Source organism: Hemitrygon akajei, chromosome 18 (genome assembly GCF_048418815.1).
Source record: "Hemitrygon akajei chromosome 18, sHemAka1.3, whole genome shotgun sequence".
Classification (NCBI taxonomy): Eukaryota; Metazoa; Chordata; class Chondrichthyes; order Myliobatiformes; family Dasyatidae; genus Hemitrygon; species Hemitrygon akajei.
The window spans coordinates 14,795,958-14,821,952 of NC_133141.1; the positions used below are offsets into that span (position 1 = coordinate 14,795,958).

General features: G+C 40.1%; 2 protein-coding genes across 3 annotated transcripts in view; both read left to right on the plus strand.

Moving 5' to 3' along the window:
• The first annotated feature begins 27 nt into the window (after positions 1-27).
• Positions 28-11,645, plus strand: LOC140741127 (ras-related protein Rab-5B). The gene is made up of 6 exons (XM_073070933.1): positions 28-180; positions 1,779-2,042; positions 5,330-5,481; positions 6,012-6,134; positions 6,688-6,781; positions 8,762-11,645. The coding sequence occupies exons 2-6, from the start codon at positions 1,880-1,882 to the stop codon at positions 8,875-8,877; spliced, it is 648 nt and encodes a 215-aa protein (XP_072927034.1). The 5' UTR covers positions 28-180; positions 1,779-1,879; the 3' UTR covers positions 8,878-11,645.
• Positions 11,646-17,941: 6,296 nt separating this feature from the next.
• Positions 17,942-25,995, plus strand: part of LOC140741125 (uncharacterized) — a 37,853-nt gene continuing 29,799 nt past the window's right edge. Inside the window, exon 1 of one of the 2 annotated variants that reach the window (XM_073070919.1) lies at positions 17,942-18,947. In XM_073070919.1, the coding sequence (XP_072927020.1) occupies positions 18,864-18,947 (84 nt within the window). In that variant the 5' untranslated portion in view covers positions 17,942-18,863. The remainder of the gene's footprint in view (positions 18,948-25,995) is intronic. The other variant, XM_073070918.1, reaches the window with a different exon arrangement.

Here is a 25,995-nt window from a genome sequence, read left to right on the forward strand (position 1 = left end):
TGGTTCCGCCTTCGCCATTTTTAACTGGCGAGTATTACTATCAATAACGCATGCCAGTTTTTTATTTAACCGTGGAGGCGTCAATCAATTCACACCGACTTCTGTGGTCTAGCCTTGGCTGACTCTCAGTACTTGCGACACAATTAAACAAAAATCTGCGAAGTTGAAGGCGTCGTTGAGGTATATATTAATATTTAAAAGCTGTTTTTGATGATAAATATCCAAGTGGTTCGTTCTTTTTCGAATATGGGCTCGGATTTGCCTAGTTTTCTCGGTGAAGGACTTTTTTACTGGGCAGAATGTTGCGCTGGTTATGGGTGTGGGGATTGGGCGGGTAGAAGGAAAATTAAAACATTTAAAAAAAAATTTCTTTGCGGATTTGGGAGGGCTTAATATTTTTAAACGTGAAGTTGTCAATGTACAATGTCTAGAGGTTTCCCAGAAGAATATGTTGAAGTTATTTTGGAAAAAAGCCGACCATTGGGCCTTAACCAATTCCTTGTGTTGAATTAAAAATTTGGAGCTCTGATGGGCATTGATTATGACACTTGTATTCGTGCTGGTGAAACGAAAGATTTCAACGTAAATCCCACTGGATTTAAAATGTAACGAAACATTCATTATGTGTTTCTTTTTTAAAGAAGAAAATCCTGTGGTTTTTATTAACAAATCTTTCATTTTCGGTATTAGTTAAGAAATATAACCCCGTATAATCTTTTATAAGCCAAGTGCAGAAGTGATAGATTTTTAGAGACCCTGTCATTAGAGCCATAGTGATGAGTTTAGTATAACACAAAATGGTTTGTGTTATGGGTTAGAAGAGGAAGACAATCAAAAGGTTGAAAATGGATTTCATTGTTTCTGTGATGCTTGTAATAGGCTGTAAAGAGGAAGTGGTCCATTGGCAGTTGACTATCCTATAGTCTCAAAGCTTTGTATTGTCAGCCCTGTAAAATGGGCCCGATGCTGCAATAAGTAATGATCTGAGAAAACGATGCATTTTCGAAAAAACAAAAAAATACTGGAATTGCACCAGCAAGATATATATTTTTTATGCATTGCAACTTTACTACTTGGCTGCCTTGAGACTACTTGTGGGATCATAGTGAAGACTTGTCTGCGACAGACTGGCACTTCTGCAGGACATACCTTAATGTCTGCCCTACATATTTCTCTCCTCTTTACCCCCTAGATGTCCATAGTCATTTTTTCTTTCCAAGTACAGTTGCTTCTGGTATAGAGTAATCTGTTCAATATTGGAGTTGGTGACCAGGCCCACTTGCTTCACTTTTGAAATGGTGGAATCTGTTTAATTTGCCCAAAGCTCTGCTCTTGCTCTTGACAAGCTTTGAGTGATGATGCAAAGGCTTCTTGATGTTTTTAAATTCATGCCCAGTAAATTGAATACTGACAGAATTAAAACAATATGGCTGCATTCTAAAATATTTTTTGCACTTTTTTTGGTCAAAATTCATCATAGAAACAAACTCAAGTCCTGCAACCTTGAAATTTGCAACTTGCCACTTGCAACCTGAGGTCTCTGTAAATTGGAAATACTTTGTTTAAAATAATGGAAGTTACACTAGGTAATTATAGATTATTATGGGTTTTGGTTAATTTTGGATCTTGTATAAACTTGGTTAATTGGTACAGATTGAGACCACGGGTTCAAAATATGTTTGACTAGTTTCAGTCTGTAATACCAAAATACTTAGTTTGGGTTTGAGTAGAAATCAGCTATTGACTACTGTAATTGGTTTTAAATTTGTATTTTGCAGGTTGGATGGTTCTAAGGTAATCTTGGTTCCATATAGTGCTTAACCTTTGGAATTGGTAGGATCAGTTTCTGCTATATTCTATTGTAATTCCCGTGGAGGCTATGGCCAGCAGAGGAGCATCCAGGCCAAATGGTCAATCACAAGCCAGCAAAATCTGTCAGTTCAAACTTGTATTACTTGGGGAGTCGGCTGTGGGAAAGTCCAGTCTGGTGCTGCGATTTGTTAAAGGACAATTCCATGAATACCAGGAAAGCACGATTGGTGGTAAGTCTACTAAGTATACCCATGGAAACTAATACTGAGGAAATGTAGGTTTTGCCCCTATTAGCCACACTTATTTTTTTAAAGATTTGGCTGTCTTTTGCTGTTGCCTAGTATCTGTCTAGTATGCTATGCTTTTTAAACCTTGCCACGTTGTGATAATATCTGTTATCACATTGTCCCATTCTCATTGTTGCATCCTTCTGAGCTTTCTTCTATTTCTTGTTTTCAGTAAGTGACATAACAGGAACTATGTACTGGCATCCTAGTATTTGATTTTTCTAATGGTAAGATGACTGTTTTACAAGCTTGCTTTTCATTTTGATTTTGGCAGCTATGGATGCAGCCTAAGTACTCAGTGCTATGAACTGCTGAAATGGGAAAGCTGGTTGATGACTTTGACTTTGGGTCAGAAGGCAGTAACAGTTGATGTGTTTGCAGTTTATTGTTGTTAGGACTTATCTGCTTAAATGTGTGGCAGTGTGCATTAAGCTTGAAGTAGTTTCCTGTTATTCTCAAGTCAACTCACAAGTAGTACACATAATTTGTTTTCTATGAATTTTCAAATGCTACTGTAGCCTCTGGTTACTTTTTAAAATTTGCTATCATATGGGATATTATTTCTATTTGTCCAAACTGTGACTACCTGTCTCTGAATCTATATTCAATTAATTATCTCCTTCCTCTTGCCCTGTATACAAGTGGTTTGGGGATGTGATAAGTAAATCATATAAATTGCTTGTTTTGTGACTTTTAAACTTGTGTAATTCAGCACTCTGTGCCAGACCCCCCAATTAAAACAATTGTTCATTAATTTCTTAAGTTGGCATGTGTGTATAATTCTGTGTGCATGAATTTGTTATCAAAGTACATTTGTCACCTGTGATTCATTTTTTTGGGCATTCATAATAACTACAAAGACTGACAAACAACCAATATACAAAAAATGACAAGCTGCAAATGCAAAAAGAGGGAGGAGGGGAAAAAATAAATAAGCAATACATACAGAGAACTTGAGATGAAGAGTCCTTGAAAGTGAGTCTGTGGGTTGTGGGAATCGTTTAGTGATGGGGCAAGTGAAATTAACCCCACTGGTTCAAGAGCCTGTTGGTTGAGGGGTTATAGTTCCTGAACCTGGTCTGAATCCTAAGGCTCTGTACCTTTCTGATGGCAGCAGTGAGAAGAGAGCATGACTTGGACGGTGGGTGCTGCTTTCGTGCAGCAGGGCTCCCTGTAGGTGTGCTCAGTGGTGGGGAGGGCTTTACCCATGTGGATACAGTCCAGTCCAACTAGTTTGTGTAGGATTTTCCTTTCAAGGGCATTGGTGTTTCCATACCAGGTTGTGATGCAGCCAGTCAATATACACTCCACCACACATCTATACTTGCTGCCCATTATGGCACTTGAGGCAACAATGAAGGTCTTCCATCTCTCTCTGTCCTTGGCCATCTTCTCTACTGTGCCTCAGTTGTGGTTCAGGGTCCTCATTTCTCCCTCTGTGGTATGGTACCACGTTGTGTTGATGGAGTTGGCCTCTCTTCTCATCAAATACCCAAGCCATCTCCAACATTTCCTCATGATGATTGTGGCCATGTCTTCTTGATGACACTGAAGGAGTAGGACACAGTTGGAGATCTCTCTTGGCCAGAAGATATGGAGGATCTTTTGGAGGCTCATGGTGTGGAAAGACAACAGCTTGGCAAGGTCATTCCCTGTCATGCACCAGCATTCTGACCCGTACAAGAGTGTGGACAGAACACAGCTCTGGTACAGCTTCACCTTGCTGTGAACACTGTACTTGGTTGATCCCCATATGTTGCTCATTAATCTGAAGAAGTTTCTGGCTTTGCTGGGTCTGCACTGGATGTTGTACTTGGTCCCAGCGTCCTGCTGAATGATGCTGCCCAGTTAGGTGAGTCTGCCAGGGCTGGGTAAGTTGACATCACGTGCCTTGACGGGAGGAGGAGACTCTACATTGAGGGGCATGGTCAGAGTCTTTCTCTCTCTCTGACTCTGAGTCCAGCCTGTCCTCCAAAGGTACATAGACACTTAGCTTTCTCTTGCGTGCTGGTATGTACGTGATAGTAATGTGAGTTCATCTACAAAGTCAAGATCTCCTAAAGTAGAGAATAGAGTTCACCTAGTGCCTCTCTGCTTATCTTTTATTGTTTGCCTCATAACCCAGTCAATCACTAGGTTAAATAAGATCACCAACATCACACATCCTTGCCTGACTCTTGTCTTGACTTCAGAGGTCAAATTGTAGTCCCCAACTGTGCATGCGAAGCTTACACAGAAACTCTGGATGATTTTGGCAGGGATCCCCATGATCTGAGAATTGGCCAGAGGCTCTCCCTGTGGATGCTATCAAAAGCCTTTTCAAAGTCCATGAAATTCACATAGTTGTTTCTGCTGCTCTGTGCACTTGTTCTATGATGTTATGCAGCACAAAGATCTGATCAACATTACCTCTATAATCTGTACCACACGTCTATAGAAATTTGTCAGTTTTAGATGACCTGCTGAATTTTCATGAACTTCTTGGAAAGAAGAGTTGCTGCCGTGCTTTCTTTGTAATGGCACTTGCATGCCAGGACATCCTCTAAAAGGATAATGGTGAAAAATTTAAAATTGCTGACTATGTGCCTCTGATCCCCTGATGAGCACTGGCTCAGAAATTGACCTGCAATTTCTGGTCAATAATCAGCTCTTAGGTTTTGCTGACATTGAGTGAAACATTTTTGTTGTGGCACCACTCAACCAGATTGGAAGTGGCAGAAGGTTGAAGATGTGCTGGAAAGTGGAGACTTGGACTGGAGGCAAAATAGACAAGGCAGGTGTACATGTCTATTGACAGTGCAGGATGGGAATATATCTTTTAGGTTGAGGTGATCTTAAAATGGTATACTTCAAGTTTTTTTAAAAAAACAATTCAACTGCTGAATATCTGAAATACTGAAAAACTCAGCAGGTCAAGCAGTATTTGTAAAAAATAGTTGATCTTTTTGGAAGTGAGGAGAATGGGATTGGACTCATGTTCCACTGCCACTTGAATAGCTAGTGCACATCTCTTGTTAGCAGAACAACAAAAATATTATTACTGCCTGTTTATTATCAGTTCTGTCCAAAGATCAAGTATTGTGTGTGAAGTTTTCCAATTTAATTGTGTACCCATTATATGCTGTGGGACAAATGTCAGTCAAGTTGTTGCTTTTATTTAATTTGCTTGATAGGGACTCTTTTTACTTCAGTTTCTGCATGAAGTCTAAACTGGTTTTAATATTTTTCAGCTGCATTTCTCACACAATCTGTCTGCTTGGATGACACGACAGTGAAGTTTGAGATCTGGGACACTGCTGGACAAGAGCGGTATCACAGTCTAGCTCCCATGTATTACAGAGGTGCTCAGGCTGCCATTGTAGTCTACGATATCACCAATCAGGTTAGAACAACCTATCGTGGATTTGGCTGGATCACAACAATTGTATCTAATGAAATAAATGTATATGATTTGGGTGCATATTATTTTCTCTTATTTGGACTTGTGAGGAGATTAATTTTTGATGTAAAGCAATTCAGCACTTGAGGATTTTTAATGTTCAAATGCTCTCTAAGTGGAAGAATGAGGATGAATCTAAAAGGAATTGTCAATAGTCATACTTCATTAAGTTGTATATGAATTGTTTTGAACATGAGGAATAACCTTGCCAAATTCCAGATGGAGAGAGAATCATGGTAATAAAGGTTTTTTCTTAATTTTGCTTTTAATTGAGTTTGCTCTAGCAAACCTTTGCAGTAACTTTCTAAGTGGTGTTTTATCCTTTCGATTGTACTTCTTGAGTCAGTTAAAAAGGGAACTTCAAGGAATGACCTAGTGACTTGGTTCTTTTTTTCCACATAGTAACCTACTGAAATTTGGAATTTGCAGGAGTCCGATTTTTAAAAAAAATCAAATATTGTTTCACCTTTCAGGAGACATTTGCAAGAGCTAAGACATGGGTGAAGGAGCTGCAGCGACAAGCAAGTCCCAGTATTGTTATAGCACTGTCAGGAAATAAGGCAGATCTGGCAAACAAAAGGATGGTGGAATATGAGGTATGTACTTCTGGATGTGCAAGATGAATGCTATTCATTTATAAGGGATACAGCTGGGTAACAGGCCCTTCCGGCCCAATGAGCCCGCACTGCCTAATTGCACCAATGAACCTACTAATCTCCACATCTTTGGAATGTGGGAGGAAACCAGAGCACCTGGAGAAAACCCATGGGGGTCACGGGAAAAATGTGTTTGCATCACTGGTGCTGTAATAGCATTATGTTAACTACTATGCTACTGTTATGGAGGGACATTAAGTAGTCTGTAGGTGTTTGCTGCTTTTGATAGTCTTGAATATCAATCATGGCTGTTGTATCAAATTTGGTGATGGTGTGGCCACCTCTTTGTTAACAAGAATAGTTGCCCATCACAAGGTGGCATTTTGTAAAGGGATGTGTGGATTTAATGGCTTGTGTAATACTCAATCTAAAACTTGTATATCCTTTAAAATGTGTTACCAAAACATGATGATATGAAATTTTGTACAAACGCAGTTGGTGGTAGACTTATTCACCATCTTGTACTTCCACAATTTTTTCCTTTTTCAAACAGGAAGCACAAGCATATGCAGATGACAACAGTTTGTTGTTCATGGAGACTTCAGCAAAGACAGCAATGAATGTTAATGACCTATTTTTGGCAATAGGTAAGTAATGGGGAATTAACATCTTTTGAAATAAATAAATTGCAAGTTGGAGCAAATTCAGGCCACTTCAACTTAAAATCCAAGAACAATGAACTCAGTTATCCTTGGATTAATGTAACTTGTAATGTACTATGAAATGTAGACCAAGATCAATTGATTTTTTTTTAAACCCTCCCTCATCCGCATTTGAAATTGTTGAGAAGTTTCATTTTGGAGTTGTGAAGAAGTGTATTAACATTGTTATATTTTAACTTCCTGCAATTATTATGCTTGGATAAATTAAACTTGTATACCAAGGTGGGAGTGAGAAATGTCACTTGATGCTGATGGCTTTTTATGGGGGGGGAGGGACTTTAAAGGATGACAGGCTAACTAAAAATAAGTAATTTGGCCATCCAAAGTTCCTTGAGGAACAAAGTTTCTTGAATACCATAAGCTTAAATTTCTTTCACACCACTGGTTTAAATGCAATGGGCCTCCAAGTTGTTAAAAGCTTTCAACATTTGGTAGCAATGTTCCAAGTAAATGTGCTGGTTTTCTGTTATAAATTAGAAGATGAATATCCAATATCTGGGCTGGATATCAATGCACTTTAAATGTTTTAATAAAAATGCTGGAAATACTCAGCAGGTCATTGTCCAAAGCTGATTATGTTCTTGGGTATAGAAGGATTGCCACATTGCTTGTTTTCTTTTTTCTAAATGAGAACACAAGGCTTCGTCTGATTCCAGTGGATGTAAAAGACCCTGCGGTTCCATTCAAGAAGAGAATTTGGGGATATTAGTCAACATTTGACTAGTGCTACAAAAAGCAATAACTGATTAGTCATCTCATTTGCCGTTCATTACCTTGCGCGCAAATCAGCGGCTGCATTTTGCTATAAATGGCATAACAAACCTATTTGCAAAAGGGCTTTGTAATAGCCTGAAGATGTCATGAGGCGCTATGTAAATGCAAACTCTTGCCCCTTGAGCTGCAGCAGCAGGTTTGTAAATTCCTGTGGACTCGAAGCATCCTTTGTTCTTAATATACTTTGTCTTTTAAATCTCACCACTTCATTGTGGTAATCCATTGCGCAAATCTGGTCTGAGCTTCAACTTGATGCTGAACCAAAATCTGAACACTTCCTGCATTTGACAAAACTACACTTCTGGCAACTGAATGGATTTCAGTCAAAATGCTTGACATTGGGTGTCTTGGGCAAACCACTGTTAGACAACTTGACTCCTTGTATTAGTCTAGTGGGAATTGGATGGTTTGTTAGTATGCCAGTGACTAGAATTGAAGTATCAATTAGTATTTTACTCATTCCCTGCACACTAAAATTTGCATTGCCATTAAGTGCCAACTGTATATTCAGTGCATCTTTAAAGTTGTTTCCAAATGAGTAAAGCAAAATATTGGGTGCTGAATTTGAAAAGACAGTGCTGGAAACACTCAGCAGATGAGGCAATATTTGGGAGAAACCAATACTTAATCAGAACGAATATAGTCAGCACTGGTACTTCAACTCTGCCTGACCTGAGTATTTCCTACATTATTGTTTAACACTGTTCTAAAGACCAAGCATCTGACTGGTTTTAAGGAAGGGATGATACAAAACAATTGCACAGAAGGTACCAAAGGAGTGCAAGTGAGAATCTTTAGGACTAGCTCCACCCAGAAAATGAGGGCAGTATTTATCTGAATGTTTAAAAATATAATGAGGTGCATTAAGCCTTGTAGACTAATAAGATGTTCCTTAGATTTTTGAGCCCCCAGAACAATGTAAGAAGCAGAAATTGATGAGTGGAGAATTAAACTAACAGACAGCCAGAGGTTCAGTTGGGTTTGCAGACTGACTGGAGGGATTCTACAAAAGTCGCCTTATCTGCCTAACCCCAGTGTAGAGGAAACAGCAAGTGATCAATACTTTTGAAAGCCTGATAAAACCACCTGTTTCACTTGGGGAGCACCATTACTCGTGTCTTTATCTTCCAGCCAAGAAGTTGCCAAAGAGTGAACTCCAGAATGTCAGTGGAGCAGCTGGGCGCAACAGAGGTGTGGATCTCCATGAGCCGTCTCAGCAGAACAAAAGCCAGTGTTGTAGCAACTAAGAGAATGATGAAGGGAGCTTGCTCCAGTTAACAGCTGCACATTTGATAAGAAGTGGAAATTCAGTCTCTCCATCCATGCCTGTTTTTGCAGTGCTTTGGTCAAGAAAGTACCTGTAGAATGGATATGGAACTTAAACCAGTCTTTACTTTGTATTATAGATGCAAATATCAACCTTTTACCCTCTTAAATGATGTTCATGTGGATACACTTATCTCTAGAACACCAGTTCTTCAAAACCTGTTTTAAACATTGTACGTTAAGAATTTGCTCAAATTCCAGTGGTGTAACTTTGTTTGCATTTAGCACAAAAGCTGCAGTATCCCCACTTATAAATTCATGCCCTGTATTTTTAAACTGCACATGAGATTAAATCAGTATTTACATAAGCTTTGGCTGATGGGTGATTTTTGCAGCTCTGAAAATTGTAGGAATTGGCTTTTTCTAGGATGGCAAGTGTAAAAGTGGTTCTGTACTGAACAGTAGGTTAGTTATCCTAGAGGAGAAATTGGCTGCTAAAATCTGTTAAACTGTGGCTACTAGTTATTGGTGCAATAAGATTGTAGGTCACTGAATACTTGAGCATTGTGTATACTTCTGAATTAACAAGTTTTTAGTTGAAACTACTGTAGGTGGCACCTTGGTTTTCAATGGTTTGGGGAAAATTGGGTTCTGTCAGCATGGGGCTTTAACTCTGCACTGTTCTCATTCTCTGTACTGCTTGTATTGGGTAAATTGTATGAGGCATGCAATTTTTTTAAAAAAAAGTAAACCATCAAAGAGTATGCCACAAAATTAATGCATGGGTCAGAAACAATGAATGGATGCTCAAAACTGAGCTGTAATTTGGCTTGTGCTCTTGATGGCCTGTCATAAATTGGCTATTTAATGAACCTTTTTATGGAGTAGGAACTGTTGAACAAGCTCTATACTGACATGACCACTCCATGTCCTGAATAGTTCAGTCCACTTGCTCTAAAGATTTGGTTCTGGTTTCTGGACTAGGGCATGACTAAAGTGACACCTACAGAGCACTTTGGTTTGCTACCTGACACTGTCAAAGCTGGGTTCAGTACTGCAGCATCTGTTGAAAAGAACTGGTCTCATTGGATGCACCACAAGGTGGGAGATTTTACTTTCTTGATGAACTATTTTTTAAGCGTTTCAGTAATTTTGGCTACATGTTTGAACTCTGGCAGTGATCCAATAAAAGAATTTAAGTTTATGGCTTTATCAGTTCCTCTTGGATTTAGTTTCTGCTATAGAAATTGAAAGCACTGCTCATTCTGGCTATGCAGTAGGATACTGCAGCTTTAACTTCCAGTACCATGCCTTAATTTTGCCCTGTTACTTTGACTTCCACAAATACTTAACTTCAAAAGATAAATTGAATTTGTTGAATATTTGATGTTCTTTCTCTTTCTCTACACTAACTGTCACTTGCAAATACTTGTACTGATGCAACCTGAAATATTTGACATAGAGATAGTTTCTTTGTTTTGGTTTGCATAGGAACACCATTCACTTTTTGAAATGAATTAATTGAATGGTCTTGGAATGTGGATTATTTTACAAATTACCATTTGCAGTGCAGCAACCAAGAAATTTTTGTAGCAATTCCAGTATTTTCTTTCCTATTGAACGTTTATAGGATGAAAACAAGTCAGTTCCCTTGCGACTACAAAGCTAACACTTAAACCAGGTTTGTTCTTGTCTGTAATTTTGTGGAATTGGTTAGAAGAGGCCTGATTTGGACAGTTTGTTGATGTTCAGCTGCAACTGTCTGCAGTGTAGGTAGAAATTGGCCCAAAGCCAAACACTATCAATAAATTAGTTTAAATTTGGAACATCTAAAGAATCTTCAAAAAAGATGGAGTTTTAAATTGAGCCTTTTCTCAGTTTTTTTGGGCACATAATGAATGATTAGGCCTTGAATAGGAATTTACTGTTCTGATGCACTTTAGTGGTTTTCTCGATGTATTTGTCTAATCTGGTGCCTCATTGCCCATCTTTGTACTCGTGCAAATCCAGGCACTGACAATATTCCAAAATTTGACATTCTGTAGTTGATACTGAAGGGGGCAGGGGGAGGAAAATGGGTTTGTCACTTGGGCATTGATTCCAAATGGACATGATTTTTTTTTTTAATTCACTTTTATCAAATCTTTTGAAGTGTAGTTGTAATGTTGCTTTTTTTTTTGGTAATGTAGTTTGGTTCTTGCAATCCAGACTGCTCTTATCAAATGTCTTCATATGGCTAGATGTTCTTTTATGGTAGCTGTCATGGTTGGGGAGAATGCATTTTGTACTAAAATCACTTGCATCAGTGTACAAGACTGACTAGATTTTTACTAATAGCATTAACCCACTAATCCTGATTATATTTTTCCCTCTCTCCAACTGGAAGTGAACAGTGCAGTTATGGGCACTTGATTTTTAAAATAACCACTATGCAGATCCTGAAAGGTTGAATTTCATGGCAAGAAACTGGTCAAATGACTTGTCAATATGATGCCACAATTCATTATACAATTTACTGTTTTTGTAATTAAGCCATCTTAAACTTGTTGCAATTAAACCATGTGCATCCTAATTGACAGATGGCCATCTAATACGTTGTAACTTTTTTTTGGGATTTAATTACTATGAGTAAGTTTGGTGCATCCTAATGAGGGCACTTGGCCACATGTATTTGAGATGACCTGGATTTGTGCATTGAGGGCTGCATTTTGTATGTTATCCTTAAAGATTAAAAATTATTGCATAGAAATTTCAATGGAGTCTGTAGTATATCACATCATGCATCATAACAATTTATGGTACCACAAATGTTCTTTCCTGAACAATTTTTTTTCCAGTTGCTTACAGTGAAGTGATAGCATTTTGTGCTTAATTTTTAATTTCATTTAACTTCCACAACCTTGAATTATATGGATAGTTGCTGCAAGTGACCAAGGAAGACTGACTTCTCCACCCCACCCTCAGCCCTGCAATATAATAAATGAGCTACTAGCTAGTTGAACATTGTACTCTGGTTCCTAGGCAGTTTCTAAGTGATATCATAGCTGATCAGTATTTGTCTCCTATTTTGCCAATGGATCCAGAATTATTTTGTGCCTTGAATACAGCTAGTCCAGAAGGCAACATTTTGTTCAATGTGCATATTAATGTTTTTAAAGCTGATTCTTTTTTCTATAATAAACTTAATAGTGCTACTTGACTCTGCTGTTCTGTTCACTCCTAGCTCTTGATCTTGAGCATTAATTCTGGATTTGGCCTCTGCATTAAATGTGACTTTTCAGTTGCAGAAGCTTCAATTTTTTTAAAAAAAATTTGCAGGATGCCTGTACTCAGTAATTTAGGTGGCTGAAACCAGCAAATACAGCAGCCAAACTGCACACAGCAAATGAGATGACTAGTCACAGAGAAATGTTACCTAACACTTTGGAGGTAAAAGATGGTGTCTCTGTAATAACATCCATGCAGTTGTACAAATTTGTACAGGTCCTTTCAAATTCTTGTGGTTTATTCTAAGCTTGCCTTGCTAATATTCTTGCTATCCTCCATACATCTTGAGTGCATTTCTACTTTCTTCAATTGCCTCCATTGATAACCTCATCCAAATGTTTGATTTTGCACTAAATGATAAAGGTTGTTTTGCCTTATTTGGAAGCCAAGATGGGAACTGTAGCCTTGCCACAGCTAGGGCAGGAGGCTTCTGATCAGGTAGGTGTGTAGTTTGAGATGATATTCTTTTGATACTGATATTCCAATACTCTGCCCAGTGTTGCCCTACTGTGATTAAGGGCTAGATACTCCCAAAGAGTTGGGATATTGCACTTCACAAAAGTTTTGAGCACATCACTTTATCTTGGTTGAACAACAGTATCCTACTATAGACTACTTTGGGAGTTTGCTGTTGGTCTTGGTCAAGCTCCAAGACAACATTGATTCATTTTGCTTAATGTGAGAGGATGGGGCTGGTACTGCAATTAAATTATAACCTATCCATTTGGTGGTGTAAGATTTAGCAACCTTTTAACTTGTGTTCTATGCTTCATTTTGTTGAGAGAGCAGGTACACTTGGCTTGCAATGCATGGCTTCAAGCGCAAATGTTTCTGTGCGCAAACTTTTTGAAAACAGATTCCTATGTCACATGAATTAGTTAAGCACCCAGATTGTTCTTTCAAATGAACTCTTTGATAATACTGTCCTGGGATATTTTCTTGTCCTTGAGAACAGAGCCCTCCCACAAAGTTAATGCCATAAATTTGAAAAACATACCAATCAGGGAAAAATAGAAGAAAGGTAAAGAACATTTATTCAATTACTAATGAATTCTGGTTGTTTGCTCAATTGTTGCTTGAAGATTATATTGCAAAATATTTAACCCTCTGTTTCAGCCAGAATGGAGTATGTTACTTTCTGCAAGGGAAACGTGCATAGGTGCTGATTATAATTACGAGTGATTTTTTTCAAAAAAACTTTTATTTTGCCGCCTGAAATAAAAGTCAAAGGCTGTTGAGTTGGTGACCTCCACTGGGGCTATTGTGTAATTACAGTAAAATGTGGTGCAAATTTGCAGTATTTGACCATTTGCAAAAATAAAGTTCTACAATCCTGTGTGGTACTGGTTCTTTCAATGACATTAGTCTTGAATCTGACATTTCTCCCTACCCCCTCAACTATTAAAATTACTGCACTTAATGGTACCTCATTGGCCGTGAAGTGCTTTGAGATGGCTTGGAGGATATGAAACATGCTGTATAAAATTGTCCTTTAAAGCATGTACATAATAGTAATGTTACCCTGTTGATCAGAGGGCATTTTTTTTTAACCTATTAAGTAACCAATAGCTCAACATTGTAGCTGTATATGCTCTTTGTGCCAGATTTCGTGCATCTGACTAACAGGTGAGAAAATTTGTACCTATTTTTCTCAAGTATGGAACAAGAGTGAGAATTACAAATTACAGAATCTGAAGCAGCCACCAATTTGAATGAAAATTCTGGCCTGTTCTGAATCCCTACCAGTGATGGGTACATTAAGGAAAATTAGACAATAGACAATAGGTGCAGAAGTAGACCATTCGGCCCTTCGAGCCTGCACCCCCATTTTGAGATCATGGCTGATCAATTCCTATCAATACCCGGTTCCTGCCTTGTCCCCATATCCCTTAATTCCCCTATCCATAAGATACCTATCTAGCTCCTCCTTGAAAGCATCCAGAGAATTGGCCTCCACTACCTTCCGAGGCAGTGCATTCCCCCACAACTCTCTGGGAGAAGAAGTTTTTCCTTAACTCTGTCCTAAATGACCTACCCCTTATTCTCAAACCATGCCCTCTGGTACTGGACTCTCCCAGCATCTGGAACATATTTCTTGCCTCTATCTTGTCCAATCCCTTAATAATCTTATATGTTTCAATCAGATCCCCTCTCAATCTCCTTAATTCCAGCGTGTACAAGCCCAGTCTCTCTAACCTCTCTGCGTAAGACATTCTGAAATGGAACATCTCAAGGAAATATTGTTACACATTTCATATCATCTGCTAAACAAGTTCAGAAGCAATGTGGTGGATAGGTGCTATTACATAAGCCATCCAAACACTTTGTATGCATCTGGCTTTACTGAGGGAGTAGGATATTCTCTCAAGTTTGAAAGATTGGAGGGGGAAAAAAAACAAAAGGGACTTGTGCTGTGAGACCAGATGTTACTACTACTGAAAGAAAAGTTGGGGGGGGGGGAAGAAAATAGGCTTTTTTGTTTTGGGGTAACTTGTGTGAGAAATTGTGAGCACTTGGCTTTAAGGGTAAGTCATAATTTGGTAGTCAACAAGTGACTTGTGTAAGTATTTAGGGGCCCCCAGCCATTTGTATTACAACCAGGAATTTTGATCAATTTAACTGAATTTTTATTTGTGAATTACGTGTTTTTCCCCTCCACTGGAGACAAAAAATGGGAAATTATAAAGCATGAAAAACTGAAATGGCAGCAGTTCAAAACTATTCATCCCCCTTTGCTCAGTACTTATTTGAACGATCTCTTGGAGCCATTAGAGCCAGTAGTCTTTTTGGATAAGTCTCTATAGGCTTTGAACACTGTGATGGAGTAAGATTTGCCCATTCCTCCTTGCAAAATTGTTCAAGTTGTGCCAGGCTAGTTGGGGAACGGTGGTGGACAGCAATCTTGGGGTCTTGCCAGAGATGTTTGATTGGTTTGAGGTCAGGTCTGTGACTGGGCTCCTCAAGGACATCAATTTTCTTCATTTGAACTCACTCCGTGATTGTTCTGGCAGTGTGCTTTGGGTCATTGTCCTGCTGATAGATAAAATTCCTCCCCAGTTTAAGCTTTCTGGTAGAGGCAGCAGGGTTTTATCCAGGATCTTTCTATTGAGCAGCATTAGTCTTCCCATCAATCCCGATCAGATTTTTGCCACATATACTGCCTGGAGTTCAAGCCACCAAGTTCCACTTTAGTCTCATCTGACCACAAGACCAATTTGGAGCGTAGAAGAATGAGAGGGGACTTGACAGAGGTCTACAAGATTGAGAGGCATAGATGGTCAGTACCTGTTTCCCAGGGCACCAATAGCAAACACCAGAGGGCATATGTACAAAATTAAGGGAGGGAAGTTTGGGGGAGACATCAGGGGTAAGTTTTTTTTACACAGAGGGTTGTGAGTGCCTGGAATGACTTGCCAGGGATGGTGGTGGAGGCTAAAACAGGGGTATTTAAGAGCCTCTTGGACAGGCACATGGATGAAAGAAAAATGGAGGGTTATGGGGTAGTGTGGGTTTAGTACTTTTTTAAAAGGATTATATGGGTGGGCACAACATGGAGGGCTGAAGGGCCTGTACTGTGCTGTAGTGTTCTATGGTTCTATAAGACCACTTTCCACATCGTTATAGTATCTTCTTTGCAAATTCATTATGGACAAGATTTTTTTTTAAGCCAAGACTTCTTCCTTGCCACTCTTCTATAAATACCCTTTATGTGCAAGGCCTTGGAAATCATATTTTTCCTACTTTTTCCACAATAAGCTGTACTGAGCATTGGGGTATGTTCAGTACCCTTGAGATGGTCTTGTACCCTTCCCTAGATTTGTGCTTCTCTGTTACCATTTCCCTGACTTGTCTTGAATGTTCTTTGGTCTTCATTTTGGTTTGGTCTGTTGAAAATCTACCATACTGATAGACCTTAAAGAGAACAGGGATATTTATTCTTATGAATTCATTGAAAGCAGGTGATCTTCCAATTTTCTATATTACCAACCTAACCAACTCACTCAATTTGTTACAGTATTGCACCTGAGGAAATTTAGCATAGTACATAATTACAAAGTGGATAAATACTTCTTCAGAGTCCCAATTTTTGGGTTTTAATTTTTAGGAAGTTGTTGACGGGCTTTGGAGTTTTACTTTTGATTTGACATGATGCACATTGTTTTATAGATTAGCTCAAAAATCCTACTTCAATATATTTTAAATTTAGAAAATGAGACAGTAAAATATGAAAATAGCTGTAGGGGCAGAATAATTTTCCAAGGCACTAAGTCAAAATTGAGATCAGAATGTAACACTGACTTAGCTTGGAAATTTGTGAGAGAGTGGGGTATAAAATTACTCTAATTGCTAATAGTGGAGAGTTGCACTTTCAACTTTTCACTTTTTAATGATGAATAAAATTGAGCTTGCAGGTGACATCAGATGAAGTGCTGAGATACAGATCAAGCAGGGAAAACTAGCACAATAAAGATTTATTATCCTGACTTAAAGGGTGTAAACTTTGTTGTCTTGTGGCAACAGTATAATGTAAAGAAATTACTATAAATTACAAGAATAATGCAAAAACAGGAATAATGTAATGTTAATTGACTGTTCAGAAATCTGATGATAAAGGGGAAGAAACTTTCTGAATAGTTGAATGTGGGTCTTCATGCTCCTCTACCATCTTCCTGATGGTCGTGTGGAGAAAAATGCATGTCCCAGATGAGAAGGTCCTTAGTGATGTGTATTTTTTGAGGCACCACCTTCTGAAGATGTCCTTGATGGGGAGGATTGTGCCCACGATGGAACTGTTTGAGGCTACAAACTCTGCAGCCTCTTTCAATCCTGTGCACTGGAGCCTCCATACCAGGCTGTGATGCAGTTAGTCAGAATGCTCTCCATAGTACATCTATAGAAATTTTCTAGGGATTTGGGGGCATACCAAACTTGCTCAAATTTCTAATAATGGCCAAGAATAAAGTAATCATCTTCAAACTCGAGTAAATATTTGCAAAATATTGCAGTCCTTGGAACTATAAAGGTAATTTTTTTAATGTATGGCCAAATTATTTAAGCTTCCAGATATGTATAAATGTAATCATGATGGCTAATGGAATATTGACTTTTTTTGTTTAGAGGGCTGAGGAAAGAGGTGAAAATCTTGCTTTAGTTGGCTAAAGCTCCAGATTGAGCTTGTATGGAATACTTAGTTTCAGGCATGGAGCACTCACCTTGGGGATTATGCTTATGATCTGTTGAGCATGAAAGTTGAATGCTATAAATACCCCCCCCCCCCCCAGAATTTGATACATTGGGTATCGGCATGATTGTCACTGGCACAAAATTTTAGGGAACAAGTTCTTACAATTCAGGAAGGAAACTAAGGTATAATCAACACAAGCAAAATGGTGGAAGAACGCAGCAAGTCAACGTCTATAGATGAGTGGAAACAGTTGATGTTTCAGACCACTCTTCCCCCTTCTCTTTTTTTACATTCCCCATTTTGGTTGCCCTCTCACCATTTCTCCTCACCTGCCCATCACAGCCCACTGGTTCCCTTCCTGCTTCCCTTTCTTCCATGGTCTACTCTTCTATCAGATTACTACTACTTCTGCCCTTTAACTCTTTCACTTATCCATTTACCTGCTAGCTTGTATTCTTTCTCTTCCCATCTCCCTTTCTCACACCCCCCCCCCCCACCCTCACTACCACTTTATTCTGGCTTCTGTCCTCTTTTCCAATCCTGACCAAGGGTCTTGGCCTGAAAAGTTGAATGTTTATTCCTTGTGATGGATTCTGCCTGACCTGCTGAGTACCTCCAGTCTTTTTTGTGTGTGTTTCTCAAGATTTCCAGCAGCTATAGAATCTCGTGTTTAAGTAAAGAGTTGTGGAAATTTGGAAATTTCTTTCTGTCCCTGCCCAAAATGGTAAGCTTTATATGTCAAGGATGCTTTTGTGATAGTAGGACAGGAGGCGGGGCTAAACTGCTAAAAGCAGTTGAACTGTAGATCCATAATCTAATTGCCATAGTTTGACGGGCTGAATGACATATGGTTCTATGCTCCCAAGTTAACCAAGTGTTTTTGACCATGGCAAACTCTCCTGAGACGCGAACGTGGTTTCAGGGCATAATTTGATGTTTATGAATTTATTGATTTTTACCTTTTTAATTCTGATAATTGTCTCTCAAGATAGTTGTTGGGAGTGCTACCGTCAACCTAATAGGCCTGTCAAGACTCGTGTGTGTTGGGAAAACTGACCTGTTCTACTTTGTTGGAGGGAGGAGGAAGCTGCAGTTTTGCAGTCAGTTTCTCGTCCCTCCCATTCCTCTCTATTAACATTTTGAGATATTTCGTGAACTGATTTGGATACTTGTTTCGTGGGAGATTTTACAACAACGAAATACTTTGGCGTTTGGAACCGGCTGATTATTTGCTCGCCCCTGTGCGTAAATAGGCAGGCGCTAGGACCCAAGAGTCTCTCTAATTCCAGGCGGGACTGGTGGAAATACGTTGAGTCGAGGAACTGGCTGCGCGCAGGAGGTTTTTAAAGTTAATTGTTTTCGTTGATCGTGCGGGAGACCGTGGCACATCGGGAAGGAGAATGAAGCCAAGTTAAAACTCCTTACTGAAGAGCACTTATTGAGCTGTCTCCCTGACTTGCTGCAAGTTTTTCGACCAGTGGAACTTTAATCACGTTTATGAATTGAAAAGTGGTGATGGGGACCCCGGTGAATGTTCGGAGAAGGATCCTGTCCAGGGAAATGTCGGAGGATGAAAACGTGATGATAATGATTAAAGAGGTAGGAGATGACGTTTCTTCCCTCTCAAGTACTTTTTTTAAACAACGCTGTATTTTGCGATACTGTACTTTGGTTTTCATGTAAAGTCCGAAATTGTGTTTTAGTCAAATCGGCTGTGGGTTACCATGTATATCCCTCAATTATACCGTGCCCCAATGTGAAGTCACCCGAGGCGAATCATACAAAACAGGAACCAGTTTTCCTCTGACTTCAGAATTATTCTGCGTTACATACCACGGTATGATTGAAGCCCAAGACATACAGCTAGAAATGATTTTGTAGGCGTGATGCGACATCAAGAGTTTCGAGTCGGAATTTCCTTTTCTCTCGTTTGTCGAACTACAGACACTCCCAAACAACCTCCTCCCTTTAATCTAGTATGGACTCCACCTAATCTTCTAAATTCACAGAATAGAAATTCAATTCAATTAATCGTGCTTTCTAAAGGAATCAGCACTTTGTATTTAAGGTGAAAGATGTGCCGGCCTTCGTTGCTGTAGGTTATGACAGGAGCAAAATTTATGGTGTTACGCAATTATACAGAGCTGTGGTATAACCACACCTGGAGAATTGGACATCAAGCAGGCTTATTCGAGAAAATATTTACTCTAAAGTGCAGCAAATTTCACCAGGCAGGTTCCTGGAAAGTTGGGACCGATACACGAGAAGCGATGGGTTGACCAGGCTTACATTCACTGGAGTTTAGAGGGGATCTAATTGAAATTCACTGTATTCCGAATAGCCCAACAGAATGGATGTAGGGAGGACATTTCCCCTCGGGGTCAGATGCTTGGAAGAAGGGACTACAGTCTCAGGATACGGGGCCAGGGATGAGGAGAAACTCGGAGGGTGGTGAATTTGTGAAATTCACTACCAGAGGGCTGTGTTAGCCACATGGCTGAAAAGGATGGAATTAGTCACCAACAAAATTTGTGACAAGTGTGCAATGTTTAGTAGGAGGATTTGGATAAGCAACCTGACGACAGATATGGGGTGTGATGACGGCAGTATTAAGCTGTAAAAGCCAATCATGTGACAAGTATCTGTTTATCCCAGTGTGACTTTCTCATTAATGATCTTTTGCATGTATTGACTCTTGCTGGGAAGACTGTGTAGATTCTTCACTATTTTGGAGGAATTGGGACAAAGCCAAAATCTTTCTGTTGGACGTTATCCCAACATCCATACTTGGATGGCATTTAGGAGCTTGAGCTAGGGATGCCTGAGTTTATCCTTCTCCAGCTTGGAAGGCTAGAAGCCGATTGTAACATCCTTGCCTTGCCCTTAATGTAAATTAACAGCACAAAATCATTTGACTAATTACATGTGTTCTCTTCCAAGAACAATCATAAATTAATCGTATTTCTCACCATTGTTCTGTATCCAATTTTAGTTCATGTATCTCAACCACTTCCTGTAATAAATTGTTCAATATTAAATGGAGACATTTGCCATCCCTCTCCCTAAGTTCAATAGCAAACTTAAATTGATGACCCTTTCCACTGACTCTGCAACTAGAGGAAATGGTTCTTCCTGATTTAGTCAAATCTGCTAAGATTTTAAACAACAACTTTGTATGAAATACAAGAGATTCTGCAGATGCTGGAAATCCAGAGCAACATGCACAAAGTGCTGGAGGAACTCAGCAGGTCAAGCTGCATCTATGGAAATGAATAATCAGTTGACATTTCAGACCAAGACCCTCCAGGACTTGAAAAGAAGGGGGTCAAAGCCAGAATAAGAAGGTGGAAGGAGGGGAAGGGTGTACAAGCCAAAACAGTGGTTCACAACATGGGCCATATGACCCCTCCCCCAAACCCCAAGGGGCCACAGTTTTTTTTAAAAAAAACAAGAAACTGAGGGCCACAGGAGTTACAGAATGGACCATGATAAGTTTACCGTTTAAGGAAATATGACTAAAATATATAAACCAAAAGAAATATGTAATTGGAACCCTGAATGAAATGAATGGTAAAATATGCTAGATGATGCAAATGAGGCAACAAAACAGCTTAGCTTGTTGTGTGTGGGAGTGCAATGTGGTTTTAGTCAAGCTCTTCACCTGCTATCAAAAGCTCATAACCATCTTTATGCTTTGAAAAGAGGTGACCTTCAATAATCTTTAACCAAGTTGAAACCAGATATTCAAAACTCACTAGTTTGCATCAGTCACAAGGATCTCACTAAATACCCTAAGTAACAATATTAAGCACTTGCTCATTGCTGGTTGGTAGAATATTATATATTATAAATAATCTTATTCAGAGTGTTGGCACATGGCCAAGTGGTTACAGCATTGGTCTAGTAATCTGAAGGTTGCCAGTTCGAGCCTCAGCTAAGGCAGCATGTTGTGTCCTTGAGCAAAGCACTTAACCACACATTGCTCTGCGACGACACCGGTGCCAAGCTGTATCGGCCCTTGCCCTTCCCTTGGACAACATTGGTGGTGTGGCGAGGGGAAACTTGCAGTATAGGCAGCTGCTGGTCTCCCATACAACCCTGCCCAGGCCTGCGCCCTGGAAACTTTCCAAGATGCAAATCCACGATTTCTCGAGACTAACGGATGCCTATTTTATTTATTCAGGGCTTTAGAATAGCTTTATTTTTCATAGGTACCTGGAACATTATATTTATCATTATATTTATGCCTATGACCTGTTAAAACATAAATATTGACTATATGTAAGAATAATTAGAACAGTTGACCAAAAAAACTTTAGCAACTAACCGAGACTGTGGAGGGTGGGGTCCACAGAGATAAATGAAAGCCACACGTGGGCCACAAGTAGAATGTGGTTCAGAACCACTGAGCTAGAAGGTGAAGCCAGGTGGGTGAGGGAGAGGGGATGAAGTGAGAAGCTGGCTGGTGATAAGTGGAGAAGGTAACGGGCTGGAGAAGAAGGAATCTGACTGGAGAGGAGAGTCCACCATGTGAGAAAAGGAAGGAGGAGGGGGCACTGGGGGAGGTGATTGGCAGGTGAGGAGGAAGATGCAAGAGGCCAGAGGAAATTGGAGAAATCAATGCTTATGCCATCAGGTTGGAGGCTACCCAGACAAAATATGGGGTGTTGCTCCTTCAACCTGAGAGTGGCCTTGTCAGAATGGGGATGGAATTAAAATGGTTGGCCACTGAGAAATCCTACTTTTTGCAGATGTAGTGAAGGTGCTCAGCAAAGGAGTCCCCCAGTATATGTTGGGCCTCACTAATGTAGAGGAGGCCACATCAGGAGCACTGGATGCAGTAGACGACCCAAGCAGATTCACAGGTGAAGTCTTGCCTCACTTGGAAGGACTGTTTGGGGCTCTGAATGGAGGTGATGAAGGAGATAAGTGCAAGGGGAGACTAGTGAGGAGGAATGGTCAAGGGAATTACATGGAGCAATTCCTGCATAAAGTGGGGAGTGGTGGGGGGGTCAGGTAAAGATGTGTTTAGGGGTAGGATCTCATTGAAGATGGTGGAAGCTATGGAGAATGATGTGTTGGATGTGGAGACTCATGGGGTGGTAGATGAGGGAGGACAAGAGGAACTCTATCCTTGTTAAGGTGCCTGGAAGATGAGGTGAGCACAGATGTCCAGAAGATGCAGGTGAGGGCAGCATCATTTGTGGAGGAAGGGAAACCCTATTCTCCATCAAAGGAGGATATTATCAACTAGCTGATGTAGGGGCCTCAATAGGCATTACTTGTAGGTGATGACTCATGAGTGTTTGGATGCCATTTCTTGAAGTCTCTGTATTTTGAGCTCAATTTTTCCTGGTGTCAATGGAGGCAAAACCCTGGAATCATTTTAAAAGCCAAAAAAAAGATTCATTATTCCTATAGGGGACTATCTGGTTGCTTGTGCTGATTGTAGGGTGAAATGGTTTTTGAATTTCCTAGTTACATTTTGTACTTGGGTTTATTCCCTTGTTATTCATTTATAACCCCCTCACTGGACTCATTTGCAAACTTGCCTTGATAGCCAACTCGGCTAACAGTAACGTGATTCAGCAGTGAAAAAGCCACCTTTCACAAACAATATACATCTAGGGTTGGTATAGTTGGGGTTCAACCAAACAAGAATGTTGTGAACAAGAGAAAATCTGCAGATGCTGGAAATCCAAGCAACACACACAAAATGCTGGCGGAGCTCAGCAGGCCAGGCAGCATCTATGGAAAAGAGTTCAGGCAACATTTCGGGCCAGGACCCTTCAGCAGGACTGAAGGGTCTCGGCCTGAAACGTTGACTGTACTCTTGTCCTAGGAATGTTATGATGTTCTGATTAAAGAAACTTTGATTTGAGTGAATGCTGTGTAAATGCCTGTACACAACTATCTGTTAGCAAGAAATAACAGATCAGACACCGCATAAAATTGTAAAAAAAAAAGTATATTTACTAGTTTCAGCTTTATCAGTTAATAGGGAAAAGGGCCCATTACAGTTGAACCAGTCCAATGTGCAGATAACCATTGGATCTCATACTGGAGTATTCAGGGGGTGTATCTCTTACTTGTGTGCTGGACCCACCATCTGCATGAAAGCACCACCACATTTTCAAACTCCCCTCGTAGACCATCTCGAATGAACTGGCTCTCTCTCAGGAGTAATGGCCCTTCCTCCTTGGAGCCATTCATCTGCGCAAAGCACTTCGTGCAACAGGGACTCTCCTTCCAATGGTATTCCGCAGCATCTTCCCTTCTGTCCCACTCCACAGCTTCCGCCAAAAGATCCCAAGCCAGACTACGTCCTTCAGCAACCTCTTCCCCACAGCTCTCTAGAACCTTCCCTCACATCCTACAATCCTGATTGGGTGACACACATTCCTCAGCTGGACAACATGAGTCCTCATCTTGGTCAAAGCCAGAAAAAGCTTTCCAGCATGGCACACTGCTTTTGCAGAAAACTGCTGATATAAACTACTCGCAGCATAGCAGTGGGAATCTTAACCAGGGTATTACACATTAAAAGTTGTTAATCTTTAAACTAAGTACACATCAGCCACCATTTGCTGAAATCAGATCCCATGTTCACCCTTAAGCAACGCTACACATTATTCACAGTGCAGGGATGTGTGCTGGGTAACAGAGAGGCAGCCCTACCCCCAATAATCATTAAGAATCTGTGCATATATTCAGGTCCCTTTCCAAAAGCAGTTACATGTGCACATCATGGACACTGGAATTTGATGATGTATTTTCATGTATTGTGGCTGTAGAACAATTGTTAAGGAGCAGGGGCAGGAGCATTAAATTTAGAAGAATTTTAGAAAATAAAACACAGACCTGACGAGAAGTAATAGACTCCAGAGGTCCTAATGTGACAGGAAAGTAGTAGAAAGTAGAGCAATTGGTGGCTTATTGGCAGCTATGTAAACACAGATGTGGCTTAGAGCAATTGGATTTTCCCCGCTTCATATGGCTCTGTTCCTGCTATACTTTGTTAGTATTAATTGCTGAAACTTGGTACCTGACACTTCCCCAGGAGCTGTCATTTGCTGTATCAGTTGGTTGTTTCTCTTCCCCCCACCACCTCCCTCAGCCTTTTTAAAAAATGAAATCCATCCCAAGTGAGAAAATTGTGGAGGATGTGCTTTATTTACATAGGAAGGGGTGACTAAAGTGGAGTTGATTTTTTGTCATTAAAAGCTGCTTGGAGGCACCAAAAGATAATTTTAACATAACCTTAGAGCTTGCAATACAGCACTTCACTGGAATGTTAAATCACTTAATATTTTGTTTCACTTGTGAACAAGCATGTCAGCAAAATCTTTGACAAACTACTATAGATGTATCCAAACAAGTTGCATCACAGCCTAGTGTGGAAACACCAATGCACAGGAATGGAGAGAAAGTGGTGGATACAGCCTAGTCCATCATTGAGCAAATTTACATGGAGCACTGGTGCAGGAAAGCAGCATCCATCTTAAAGGACCCCCACCATCCAGGTCATGCTCTCTTCTCATGACTACTATTGGGTAGGAAGTACAGAAGCCTTTGAAGCAAATGCAATGTTAGCATTCATTTCAAGAGGACTAGAATATAAAAGCAAGGATGTAATTCTGAGGCTTTATAAGGCACTGGCGAGGCCTCACTTAGAGTATTGTGAGCAGTTTTGGGCCCCTTATCTTTTTAAAAAAAGTGTTGATATTTGAGAGGAGGTTCATGAAAATGATTCCGGGAATGAAAGGGTTATCATATAAAGAGCACTTGATGGCTTTGGGCCTGTACTCATTGGAATTTAGAAGAATGGGGGGGGGGGGGGTAATCTCACTGAAACCTGTTGAAAGGTGTAGATAGAGTGGATGTGGAGAGGATGTTTCCTATAGTGGGGGAGTCTAGGACCAGAGGACACAGCCTCAGAATAGAGGGACATCCATTTAGAACCAAGATGAGATGGAATTTCTTTAGCCAGAGGGTGGAGAATCTGTGGAATTCATTGCCACAGGTGGCTGTGGAGGTAAGGTCATTATGTGTATTTAAAGTGGAGGTAGATAGGTTCTTGATTAGTCAGGGTGTGAAAGGTTACAGGGAGAAGGCAGGAGAATGGGGTTGAGAGGGAAAATGGATCTGCCATGATGGAATGGCACAGCACACTCACTGCTGAACCCTCTGGAGATGTCGTGGGCCTATCAGTGAAACACTGAGGAAAGAGGGCGTGCACTTGATAACCTAGAAGATGCCACCACTCACTTGGCTATATCTAGTCCTACATAATATGCCTGATAATTTACTTAGAACTTGGAGGTCATGTGATTTCCAAGTACTTTATTCCAAGTACATTATTCTTGAACTCGTGTGACCAATCACAGATTCTCCAAGAAGCGAGAACATTGGTGTCTAGGTGTAATTCTCTAGGAAGCAGTGACAGTAAAATGCTGCTGCTTTGAATGCCGTTCTTAATAGTCCTGCAAGTGGAAAGGTCCTTTAAAAGCTGGTAAGCAATCTTTTTGGGTTTGGATTTTTCCGTGTCTGAAAAGGGGCCAGAATTGCTGCTTCAAAACATGGAAAAAATCACTTTGATTAAATTATCTGTAGAATCTAAGAGCTGCTTAGCATTCCAAAGCAAATA

Excerpts from the sequence above, each read along its gene's own strand:
- LOC140741127 (XM_073070933.1), top strand. The coding sequence starts at position 1,880 with ATGGCCAGCAGAGGAGCATCCAGGCCAAATGGTCAATCACAAGCCAGC. Across the intron at positions 2,043-5,329 it reads CCAGGAAAGCACGATTGGTG|CTGCATTTCTCACACAATCT; the intron begins GTAAGTCTACTA and ends AATATTTTTCAG. Across the intron at positions 6,135-6,687 it reads AAAGGATGGTGGAATATGAG|GAAGCACAAGCATATGCAGA; the intron begins GTATGTACTTCT and ends TTTTTCAAACAG.